Source organism: Pipistrellus hanaki (assembly GCF_964339955.1).
Source record: "Pipistrellus hanaki genome assembly, chromosome: 2".
Taxonomy (NCBI): Eukaryota; Metazoa; Chordata; class Mammalia; order Chiroptera; family Vespertilionidae; genus Pipistrellus; species Pipistrellus hanaki.
Genome location: NC_140504.1, coordinates 16,341,038 through 16,354,091, shown reverse-complemented (window position 1 = coordinate 16,354,091; position 13,054 = coordinate 16,341,038). Strand labels below are relative to the sequence as shown.

Genomic DNA, 13,054 nt, shown 5'->3' with positions numbered 1-13,054 from the left:
TAACTTCATGGTGTGAAAACAATTTCAGGGTCTGACTGAGAACTGTGCTAGAAAGTACGAGGCAATTGATCCTGTTAACTGTGTTCCTTGAACTAGTGCAATCATCACTTTCTCATCAAATCTGAGCACTTGGAATCATCAAAACTGAGCACTTGGAGTTACCAACGTAACAAATGAGGACTGAAAACATGCTCACCACGGGTTGTAATGGGGCACCGGGCATCATGGCATTGGCTAGTTGCATTTGCTGGGCCAACATGGCCATGTTCTTCTGCTGAATCAAGTTATTGCGCCCATTTATCTCCAACTGTGTTTTTAAGTGTGGGGGTGGGTGCAGATATTTGCAGTTCTCCCTGGAGCAACGACCCTAAAAAACAAAAGCAGAAACTACCTTAAAGGAAGAGTAAAATAAGCAAATCTTAAAAAATAATAATGCAAACCTATCACTTGAATCTATTATGCACACAGTGTATTGCCCACATCATTTTATAATACATTTGGAATAAGTAATGAATTCACCCAAATGCTTAAAGAATTTTTTTAAACTTTTAATATTAGCTCTATTGTATCAAGATCCCAGTTTAAAAATATACACATAGCCAAGATCATATTAAAATATAGAATATCAAATAAAGAATATTAGGCTCCTTCCATAATATCTTCTGGTTAACTTTAATGAACCCCAAAGAATCATGAAGTTTTACTATCTATTTTTACTTGAACTGAGTTCTACGGAAATGAACTGAGAGGACTCAAGGCACACTATATTTTCAGTAAAACACTTTTACAGGTATTTCATAACAAATAAAATTTAAATTACTACTAAGCTTTAAAAGGCCATGTACTAAGATATTTAGAGATAAAGAGAAGAAAATTCTTGTATGTGACCACTATATACAGAGATTAGTAAGTACAATGAAACCTGGGGTAAAAATACAGCCTTTACCCTTTTTCCAATGCCCAAGCGCCATAAATCAATCAGAAATAAACACATTTGCCCACCAAAAAAAATTTACAATGTAAAATGGAGAAACAAAATAAGGTACTATTAAAATAAGAAATGTGAATATACCATCCTTTTGATGAATCTTCTTATCAAAAATATATCTATTAAAGTCTGTCATATGCAATGATGTATGAGGGAGTGTATCCGTATTATTTCAATGTATTGTCAAGTCAAACTGATAGGAACAGATCTATCAATTGCTACCTTGATCCCTTCTTTTATCAATAATCCTAATTAGGACTGTTTTGAAGGTAAAAGAAAGATTTAACTGAAGGCACCATCCACCTTCTTGAGCTTTATTTGAACTTCCTAAGGAAAATCTATTTCCCATAATTTGACCTTTTACTGTAAATTGACACAAAACTGATGCTTATGTTTGTAATAAAAGCTGTCAATTCTAATTTGAATGATCGATTCCCAGCTTGTTTAGATGAAGGTGTTTAGGAATAAGTTTCTATGCAGAGTGAACATCTTGTTTAGAAGATGTTTAGGAATAAGTTTCTATGCAGAGCGAATATCTTAGGACACTGCCTGTTACTTTAACAAGCTCTGTGTAACGAAGCATTACAAATCATACTTGGGATCTGGCTGCAGTAGTTGATAACAAGGACCATACAGGTCTGAAGACCTGGGAAAGAGGCCTGGCTCTCACTCATCAGCTGTATGAACTGCATTAACCGCCCCCCCCCCACCAAAAAAAAAAAAAAAAAAAAAAAAAACCTCACTAACTTCCATAAGCCTCAGGCTTTTTATCCATTTCAAAACTGCTACCTAACCTTCACCAGAATTGTGTTATGAAGATAAATGCAGCTAATGCATAGTCTCATCCTTGACACTCACTGCATGCCCCTATCTGAGCGAGGTAAAGGTCTGAAACTGCTATTACCATCCCCTCCACCACATTTTAAATTTTATATCAAACAAACTAAAAACAACCTTTTGACATAAAGGTAATTATGATGGTTATTGATATGTTCACACATAAAGTAAGATTTAGATATCTATAACTTGTTCCATATGAAATTATCATGCTTGCTATCTATTGAGGTCATGAGCATGTTATTAGCTTAAAAGCATCTGGATACAAAACACCTTCTACAAAAACAGCACTGAGAGTCACAGGGAATGACTGGCTGACAGAAATAAGCTCAAGGACGATGGACAGTCTGATTTCAGGGTCATTCAGTTGGAATCTCATAGAGAAATCCTGCCTTTTCCATACAAAGAACAACTGGGCCCTAAGAGCAATTTTGCTTGTCTCTCCACGTCATCACGCTCACTAAGATTGGACTTTGTGAAGGGCAGACAAGCAGGGGTATATCCACCCTGTGGATTCAGTTACTGTCAATGCACTCAGCTCGGTTTCCATGGTTCCATAAACAGTACACAAGTAGCCCTGAGCTGGGAACCAGGCCTTGCCAAGGCTCTCAGCAGTCTTAAGAAGGACTTCATTTGAGTGTCTCCCTAACACAAACCACCCGGCCTACCTGTGAACACAGCCCAGGCTGAAATGATGAAGGAGTGAAACCCAATTTGTCCACCGTCCATCCTGTGATGGGCATGGCAAAACTCTGAAGCTCAGCCCTTGGGTTTTCTCTCTGTATTTGCTACCTCTGCTCAGGAAGGCTACGCTTGGGTGCCCAGCTTGATCTGACTGCATCTGAGCCGCACTTTCAAAAAGCCATGCTTGGGCAAAGTATACAGACTATAAAGCCTCATCCACAGAGAGCTTGTGGCAGGAGGTCCGGGGGCCCAGGTTATTCTGAGAAAGCATAAAACACGGCAAAACACAACTCTATAAAACTACATGAATTTTTCATTGACGTGTGTTTAAAAAATAACACAGTAGCCTCTGCAATTAATATTAGATAAACAGCTTCTTAGGAAGTTCAGAACTTGTTTAATGCTGACTGTGCTGCTGAATAATTGCGGCTAGACAAATAAAAAAGTAAAGACTACCTTAGAATAAACATCCTTTTCTATGGGATTGCCTAACACCCGAGGGAAAACCACAAGTAGCATACCTTCCATGGAGAATTTAGGTAAATACGACACTGGTACTTCTCCAGGTTCATTGGTCTCTGTTCCCAGAACTCACACCTCAAGAGTCATTTGCAGAACTAATGAAAGACATGTCTTACAAAATAATTGAAGATGAATTATTCTAACTCTATTCTGGAGACAAAGATAACAGAAGGGGGGAGAGAGGGACACTAAATCTAATACCAAACTTTGATTTTGAGTTGCACTAACTGAATGATACATTTACTCAGAGACCTATAATTTGATTGCACAAGAAAGCTTGCCATAACAAAAGAACCTAAGGTGACAGGTTTGCGAGTTTCACTGGGGAAGAAAAAAGATTTGTGTTGAGATCGACATCCTAAAAATCTATCTACACTAATAAAAGAGTAAGATGCAAATTGTACCTTTGCAGTGCCCACCAGCCAATCAGGAGTGAGTATGCAAATTAACCCAACAAAGATGGGAGGTTAATTTGCATATGCAGGTGCCAAGTGGCCAAGGGCAGTGCAGAACACCTGCATCAACACCCTGCTCTGGGCCTCTGGGAAGCGTGGGAAGGCAGAAAGGAAGCTTTGGGCCTGAGTGAAGGCCGAAAGGTGGCTCCAGTTAGAGCAAAGGTGGTGCCAGCAATCAGGGGAAGGAAGGCCTATTCTTGCATGAATCTTTGTGCAGTGGGCCTCTAGTACAGTGATAACGTTCTGAAAATCTAAGAGCAGAAATTCTATCGGTACCTAGTGCTTACTTATGCAGATCTGTATGGGAGATAATACACTACATCATCCAGAGACTTGGCCTCAAGCCATTAAATTGGCTGTTAGGATTAATGCAAAATATAAATATCAAGAAGTTGTTTTGTTTTGTTTTCAGTTTGAATCCTACATGTAGTTCCAACGAGTGCCATTTATTTGTACATCTTATCAAATGTAGGTTGGTTCGAATAGCAACTTTGTTAACTTACTTGCTGTGTGACCTGTGGAAGTTTACTTAAATTCTCTGAGTGGCAAGACTTTTTCGACAGAATAGTAACACTGCCATTCACCTCACTGGTGATGTCTGAGGACTGAGCAAGATAGTAGGCCAAGCTCATACATGGCTCCTGGTATAACAGGATATCAATAACTATTATTTGTCTCTCTTTCCCTACATCTCCAGTTAACCACAAGCAGCAGTTGTTTCATTTAGCACCATTATCTGTTAAAAGTGATAAAAAATATATATAATAATAATAAAAGTAGACAACACAGGACAGTGCATGACAACCGTCAGTAATATAATATAAGCTTGGCCCTTCATCATTGTTCTGTGCCTGCCACATAAAGGAAAAAATGCTATTTTAATACGTTTCTTACAGTGTTAGGTTTCTGTGGTTTGTTTTTGTTGATTGCCCTGGAATGTGATTTTCAGTGAGCTATCTAGCTGACTAGCAGGCCACATTAAAGAGCCTGCACCATCAATACCTTAGACTCCATTCAGGGAGGCTTTTTATAGCTTAACTCAACCCAGATTCCGAAGGCATCGCTGTAATACATGAACTATATATTTTAAGGGAATGGAGGAAGTTCAATAATATTGATCCCAGCTGAGCCCATTTTTCTCTAATAATTTTTCTGCATCTATAAATTAAAAATAACCTGTCCAAAAAAATCAACATTCCTCCCACCCCGTAGTCTTAAAAGCCTGTATATGATGAATAATGGTCACTTGAGAGATCAATTGATCAAGTCCCCAATTTTTGAAGTTACAGACTACTCCATTTTGAATTTAAGAATTTTTTTCATTAGTATTTGAAATTGGCACAAAGCTTGTGATTATAACAAGGGAAGATGTGTGTTTAGATTAATTGTTTGAGCTTAAAAATAAGTGCTTTGTTAATTCTTAAACATTATAGTTTAATAAAGTATATTTTAAATAATTATATCCAAGCTTATATGTAGAGTATATATCTAAAAATTATGTGTACGTGATTATATATGTAATTTATATATATACTCTAGATATATTATAGAATATAATATAGAATTTTAGATATATACTCTACATAAATTATAGAATAAGCATAAAATGGAGTGGAATGAAAGATGGTCACTTAGAGATGTGAAAAAAACATGATATTTTAAATATTTACTTAAGAACTCATTAACAATAAAAAAGAAAACATCTTACTTAGAAGTTGGTGGAACTTAAACCAAACCAAAACAAAACAAAACAAACAAACAAAAAAAACTTTAAAATTCTATTTTAAAAATGAAAAAAACACACCTAATTTTCCATTTTTAATTATACTTCCTCCATCTAAAATAAAAGAAACATTGTCATGTATGAGGTCAGAATGTGAGAAGATATCTTATTAAGCTGCCAAAGGATAACTATGTGGTAGGATTATAATTACTGAGTCATATTTGTGTAAATTCTGGAAATAAAAGGTCAATGAATAGATTGCAGGGGTATGAGCTGATACTCATAAGTCTTTTTCAGCTTTCACTGGAAATGCTGGTGTTCTGGTAAGACTGTTCAAACTGCAACCATTTATTCCAATTGTTAAAACAAAACTAGGATTTTCTTGGGGTCGGCTGCGATGTGCAAGAGTTTTGGTAGCACATTCTGGAGACAGTCATTGCTCAGATATGGGCCAGAAACTCTGGCAAAGGTATTTGGTAGCTTCCTATGGAAAATTCTTACTGGGTTGTTTTTCCCCCAGCTATGATGATACAAATATCTCAGGGAAAAAAATCTGCCAAAGGCAGATAAAAAAAAAAAAAAAAAAAAAAAAAATTAAAAAAAAAACAACACAAAAACAATCCAAAAACAACGCAAAAAAGCATTGTCAGTCCAGAAATATAGTTTCATGCATTTCCAAAACTGTTTTTTATGGTTCCACTATGCTTTGAAATCAATTCTTGCATCAATTCTAATAAAAATCTAAATAAACTTACATATAAAATATCACAGAGGTCCAAGCTTACACTCGTAAAATTTTTGCAACTTTCACTAGAAATGCTGGTTTTCCTTAGGAAATTTCCATGGAAATTTCACTGAGTTGATGTCATTGTTTGCTTTGTTTTGGTTTACAAATAGTACACTGTGCAATATCATAGATATGTATAGTATAGATACTATTAATAAAGCAATACTACATATTCACTATATTTAAATAGTATGGTATACTATATTGTATTGACATATTAAGAGTAATTTTTCTATTCGTTTTTTATTATTATTATTCTCAAATATCTTCCCTTTAACTCAGATAAGTAAATGGAATTTTTTTCCCTCTTGAATAATTTCCTATTTTTAGTACCATGGCATCCTTGTACTTATTTTAGAGTTTTATCATTTGGAAAGGCAAGAAAATCTTTAAGATCAATCTTCAAATCAAACACGACTTCATGGGCAGTTTAATCAGGTTGTCTTTTCACTTTCTGATTCCATACATTACACTATTCCTTTTATGTCAGGTGGAGGACGTATAATTAAAAATGGAAAATTAGTTTCATGGGCATGAAACATTTCCTCATCAACGTCTGATCTGATCTTTCGCAAGTGGTTTTAGGTTGGACTTTTCTACCTATTTAAAGAATCCTCTCTCTTACTCAATGGGTGTTCTAGCACGACTTTAAAGAAGATGGCTAAATTTGATGATGAAGATTCTTGGGCATGAAAACCAATGGTGACATTTACACCAACCCAAAATAAACCCAATGCTGACGCCATAGCCACGCACTCTAGCTCAAACATCGGGATACTGTGACTTTTTCCCCCCGAGAACTTGGGAGCTTTTATTGCACAACTCCCATTAATCATCCTGAAAATGGAATAACTGAAACTCTACACAGCTAGATAAGTATTATGTAATGCAGGAGAGCTGGGTTAGCTGCTACTGAGGAGGTGGAAAAGGAGAAAAAGGCAACAAATCACACACACACACACACACACACACACACACACACACACACTGGTCACAAAAATACCACTCCTTTCTCCAGCTGCCTTTGTCTGTGACAGATCAGATATGCACACAACTGTGACAGCATGAGTTGTATCAGCATGCAGTTTTAGCTGGTAGTGTTCTGAAGAAATCCTAGCCTCCTCAGAGAGGACCCACAAGAATCCTATAGAGTTACTTGTTATGAGAAGAAATGGTCTCACTTTTTCCGTACGCCCATGGCCTCCTCCATCCCGCAGGACCGCAGGGTGTAGCCATCTATGAAGTGCCTGAAGCTTTTAATTGGCACCTACTGTCTCCCCTGTCCCACAGCCCTCTTCTGGGCTCCAAAGCCAGGTCTGGCCAGCATCTCTGAGCCAGCCCCGAGTCCCCATGACCTTGTGAAAGCCCAGTGACATTTCACAGGGGCCAGCATCGTGAAGCAGTCCAACATGTGTTGGCTGCTTTCATATAGCATCATGACATTGGAAATGCCAGAGCACTACATGTCAATTCTTTTCTTCAATTGCTTCATTTGTCTTTTCTTTTTTTTTTTTTTTTTTTTCGGTACAGCAACTGTCAGACTTCTAAACTGTTCGTAGCAGAAACCCTTGTTAAGTTTGATGGCATCCGAATCAGACACTTTGCAATCTTGGCTAATAATTGAAAGGCCTAACATTTACATAATAAAGTTTAGTGCTCTATTTGTGGTGCATGCCTTTGAATTGAGAAATACAAAATGCTTTACAAATCGTACCCCATTCATCTTCACACCATGATTAAGTGGATTACAGGGTGATTGTCTCTATTACACTTCTAGAGCTTTCCTGAGAATGAAAAGGAGGTAAGCTTCTTAAGTTAAATGCATATTTTTTTTCCTTAAAAAAATCTCTTGGAAGAGTTGTTTAGTCAGTTCTTTATAGACCCATTTCAGTGCCTAGAGCATTGGACAAAGCAAAATAAAAAGGTGTTTCACAATATAAGCAACTAATTTTGAAGACTAATCCATGTGGCATTTCTGAAGTGTAAGAGAAAAAACAGATTCTCTTATAAGTTTCAGTTCATCTGTCATTCTTGTATTTTCCCCTCAGCAACACCAGTATTATAGGATCAACTGATTTTTTTTTTTCTACCGAAAAGAAATAACCTGAATACCAAACAAGTTTAAATTTTGCTTCACATTATCCATTTTGACAAGTTTCTTGGATTAGCATGGATTCCACTATCCTGGCCTCTATGGTTCGAATATAGCACTGATATCGTGTTTTTATATGGAAAACTATATGAAATAAAAAAATATAAAGTTAGAAACAGAGAGGATAGTAGGTTTTTAAGGGGCAATTGTTTTATTTAGCAATATAAAAGAAACTAAAGGAAATCAAAGGGGTAAAATATATTGGTAAAGTCAGTTGATATATCTGTACCATGGATCCTACATATGCCTGTTCTTAAATATCTGGAAACATAACACAACATTAGTTATGACAAACTTTAAAGTGCAATATTATTGAATGTTTTCATAATCCTATTTCCAAATTCCCATTGTTATTCTCTCATCAGAGTCTACCAGAGGGGAAACATTAATATTATGTATATTATTAGTGCTTAAATAATTTCCCAAACTATAACAGATGTCCCAAATGCTGGCTGTCTGTTTTATACACAATTCATTTCATTACACTGCTCTTGTAATCTTTTAGAAACATTTTCTTTTTTCTTTTTGCCAAATATCAATTCTTTCCCCCGATTTTTCATTTGGACTCCTCCCAAACCCCCATGGCTTTCCTACCAGCACACAGATGCTGCTTTCTGACCTCACCAATCCCACCCCCAGTCTGACCACTAAGTGCCACCGCTTCACACAAACAACAATGACAGAGCAGGAAGGCGCGATGAGGTGACAAAGGTCCTCCCCTCTGCTGACCACGGTCTCCTTCAGACAGATCAACTTTGTCCTGGCACACAATGTGCTCAATGACACTGGCCCCGTCTCTGTGGGCAGAGCATGCCCCTCCCCCCAGCCCCATGACAATTTGCTAAAACTGTGCACAGCCACCAGCTCTCCCAGACTCCAGGCTGCAGCGAGGAGAGAGGCTGTTGGCTCGGGAGCCCAGGAGGCGTCTCTATTGGATGCTGACTGCAGCAGCCCAGGCAGGCAGGGTGGACCAAAAAAAACCCCCAAAAAACAAACAAAAAAAACCTTCCCAAGTCAAAAGCCCCATCTCATCATACCAGTTATCTGAGCCTGTCTCCCACCCCTGCCCCAGAGACAGCCAATCAGTGGCTTTCTAGGGCAGATCTGAAAATATCAAAAGAGTAACATTCAAAGCAAGTGACTGAAAAATTGTCACTGGGGCTAAGAGAGGAAAGTGGCAGGATCTTTAGAAAGAATTCATCTGCTTCTAATAGCTTTGAGTAGTAGCTTTTTGGGGAATGATCCATAGGAGCAATAAGCAAACGAATGAGAATAGGTGCCAATAAGCTCTGGGACTCTTACAAAGCATCTATCAGGTGAGTTTTTCTCAGGCAGAGAGGTACTGACCTCAGCACTTAAGCCTAGGCCCTGGGACAAGCTTAATCAGCACGGGGCGCGCTATGCTGAGAAGCTGCAGAGGGTATTCTTACGTGCTTATTTAGGATATGAAGTATGGAGATGTTGGGCCTCACAGGAATACAGCCATGGCAACACTGGTTTTTAATGAGCCAGCATGTGAGGGGAACAGGGACAGGCACAGACGGCTGTCACATGATGTTTTTCTCTTGCTATCATATCAACAACCTTTAGGCGGAAAGCCCAGATCTGCTAAACGCCGGGTTTGGGTGCACTGAGTCAAGCACCGATATCTGCATCTTACGCTCTACCTCTGGCTGAAGCTGGTGGCCCTCAGGACAAATGGTGGTCTTACCTTCCTTGGCACTTTGTCCTTGCCTCTGAACTAAGAGGGTCACGTGGCTTTACTGCAATGCTTACGTGTCTTCATCCCTAGGGAATGCCTCTAGAATGGGCTCAAGCCTCAACCTTGTGCCCACAGCCCAGGCCAGGCCAATAGGCCCTTGAACTGCTTGCCATGGGAATGAGTGCCGACTAGAGTTCCGAGGATAAGCTATTCTGTCCAATGAAGTACTTCTCCAATGTGCCTCTGCACGTTCTCCAGAACCTCCTCAGGATCTGCACACAGGGTACCCATGTCCTCTTCACTCAATTATATTTTCTTTGTTTCTGGGTCTCCTCTCATAGGCTCCTTTTCCAGGGACCTTCTTAGTACTGTTATCCAACCACAACTCTCTGCTCTACTCCCGCCCTCATAAGAAATAGGGACACTTAGCTGTGTCCATAGCGTGTGGGCTTCTTGTACACACAGGCGTCAGAGATCTACCGGTTAAGGACTGTCTGGGGACTCAACATAAGAAAGCCTCACAGCCTCTGGGGGATGGTCACATGGGCTGGAATCAGAGAGGGGCGCGTGACAACTCTGACATGAATTAGCTCAACCTCACTGAACTGCAACTTCCTCTTCTGTAAAACGGAAGAAGAAGCAACCCATTCTAGGGATGATGTATTAAATGAAGGGATGAATACAAGAGCCTCAATCATGGTCTGGTACTCAGTCAATGGAAATCACTAGGCCCCTCTCACTCTCTTCGCCCTCTCTTCCCACCATGGAAACTTACACACACACACACACACACACACACACACACACACACACACTTGCCGTGACTCAGGCCCACTTCTCTAGATACGCTCACTCTAAAGTAGGGGTGTCGAACTCAATCAGAGAAGGGGCCAAAATCTTAAATCCAGCCTAAATCGCGGGCCGAATGGTTTACTGATCAGTCATAAACTGACAATGCCATAAACTGACAGCGGAGTGCAGTGATGACAGCGCGGTGCGGGCCACATTGCAAGGCCTGGCGGGCTGGATTTGGCCCGCGGGCCTTGTGTTTGACACATGTGCTCTAAAGCATCCTTCCTCCTCTTCCTCACCCTCCCTTTTGGTGGAGTCCCTCAGCTCACCATCCAGTTAGAATCTCCGTTCCTGATGTAGCCCACACGAAGCCTCTAGTGGCCGAGGATGGCAAGCACTATCCAGCAGCCTGGACTCCCTGTCCCTGTCTCACTCACCAGCTCTGTGACATCACACAGATCTCAACCCCATACCCAACACAGGGCCCTCCTTTATGACACTGAACCCAACTCATTCAGCTCCTGGGGGCTGGAGAAAGCTTTGCCAGTGCCCAAGGTGAGAACTAAAAAAACTGGGCATCTGTGTTTTAAAGGGGTTGGTAACAAAAGGAAATTGTTTTCAGAGGTGACACTTGATTTTATGAGAGGTGACCCTTTTCAGATGTCACTGTCTGTGGACACGCTGCCTTTCCCGTCCCCTCCCTTCCTCCTCTTTCTTTCCCTGCCAGAAAGAATAAACTCCCCAGCGACTTCAGCACCTGTCAAGTTGCATTACAGATAATTTCTACAAGTCTGTCCACCCCTCCTGATTAAGAACTTGTTAAAAACTGGACTCAACTTCATTTAGCAACCTAAGCGTTTTTTAGCAACTGCTCGTAGCATGAATAAGCAATTTTGAATAGTGGAAGGCATTTGCAGTGTCCTAGCTATCACATTACTGAGACAATGCTCTAAAGCGCAAGCCCTTGGTCCTCCATCATGGCTGTGCATTACACATAAGAGAAGCCACACCCCCCAGGAATTCTGATTTAATTGATCTTGGCTGGGTCTCAGGCAAGCTCTCAGATGACTCTAAGGACTACTACTCCGAGATCCACTGGTTAGTCTGTGTAGACCAAGCCCCATTCTCAGTCACACATCAAACACCGTCACAATCACAGTCACTTTTCCACAGTTCTTTTAAACCCAGTGAGTTTGCCAGTGACTGCCAGATAACAGCTAATGCTATCTGTCAGCTGCCGGATACTTCTGTTTCTAAGCTGTCTGTTTTCCTCAGAGTTCTTTTCCTGGACCACGGGCGAAAGGCCACTCATGGGCAAGGGGCTGTACAAAAAGAACTACTGCCTTTTGTTCCCTTAGGGCAAACTGAGGCTGGCAAGCCACATGCAGCACTTTGGTCCCTTGAGTGTGGCTTTTCCACAAAATACCATGGCCTGGGCGAGTCTATTTTGAAGAAGTGGCATTAGAAGACATTTCAGTTTAAATACTTTGGCTCTCAAAAGAAATTTCAATCGTTGTACTGTTGATATTTGGCTCCGTTGACTACTGAGTTTGCCGACCACTGCCTTAGGTACATTACTCCAGAACAAAGCCTGCAGACCAGCCACAACTCTGGCCAAAAGTAAAGTTGCCTCCAAACACCTGATTCATAAGAAGCAAAAGGCCTCATGGGAAAAAGAGGAGGGTCAAGGGATCCATGTCACCTATGTTCCCATGAGAGATCTTAAGTATTCTTTTTCTATTTACTCAACATAGATGGTATTGATACACTAAAGAAGGAGTGTATCAATGACACTTATTTTAGTTGAGTAATAATAGATATTATACAATTGAGCTTCATTTTCATCCATGTGGGTAAGAGGTCTTAGGTGGTTCCCAGATTCACTTCACAATTCACTTTATAAGTTGCCTGAACTCAAGTTAAGATGTTCATACAAATTTTTAAGTAAGAGTATAAGAATTCTCCACAGATTTATTGGCATCTGCTTTAGAAGGCCATTGGGCAGAATGCTTTCCCTAATGGCCACCTCCTCAGTGTCCTATTCAGATGCAACCCAATGGCTATCGTCATCCCTACAATATCTATCATCTGTTCTCAGCGCAATGTCTTCTTCTCAGCCTTCTCATAAGGAGGCTTCCAGGGGTTTACTGTCCCAGGCACAGCCACCAACGTTAAGTGGTGAGGTTAGAAAGCAGTCATGTCAGAGTTTGTCATGCATCCCACCCACCGATAGGCAGGCTGGAAAAATGAGGCCTAGACAATCCAGGGACAGAGGGCAACTTTAATTTGCTGTTGCTCTTTGTTTTCAGATATATATATTTAAAAAAAAACACAATTTCACTACAATCCAAGGATAGAAATTGATAATATGGGCTACCCCCATTAGAAATCATCAAAAATAAAATAAAGTTT

The 13,054-nt window shown here is 40.0% G+C and overlaps 2 protein-coding genes across 17 annotated transcripts in view; both read right to left on the bottom strand.

Annotated features, from left to right (window-relative positions):
- Positions 1–13,054, bottom strand: part of SUCNR1 (succinate receptor 1) — a 608,141-nt gene that overhangs the window by 214,599 nt on the left and 380,488 nt on the right. The gene's annotated exons all lie outside the window — the stretch shown is intronic.
- MBNL1 (muscleblind like splicing regulator 1) overlaps positions 1–13,054 on the bottom strand; it is a 192,261-nt gene that overhangs the window by 37,331 nt on the left and 141,876 nt on the right. For all 16 annotated transcript variants that reach the window (XR_014794113.1, XM_084873873.1, XM_084873871.1 and 13 more), the window contains one exon: positions 197–367. Coding sequence is in view for 15 of the 16 variants with exons in the window: in XM_084873873.1 (XP_084729999.1) it covers positions 197–367 (171 nt within the window). In the remaining variant the exon portion in view is untranslated. The remainder of the gene's footprint in view (positions 1–196; positions 368–13,054) is intronic.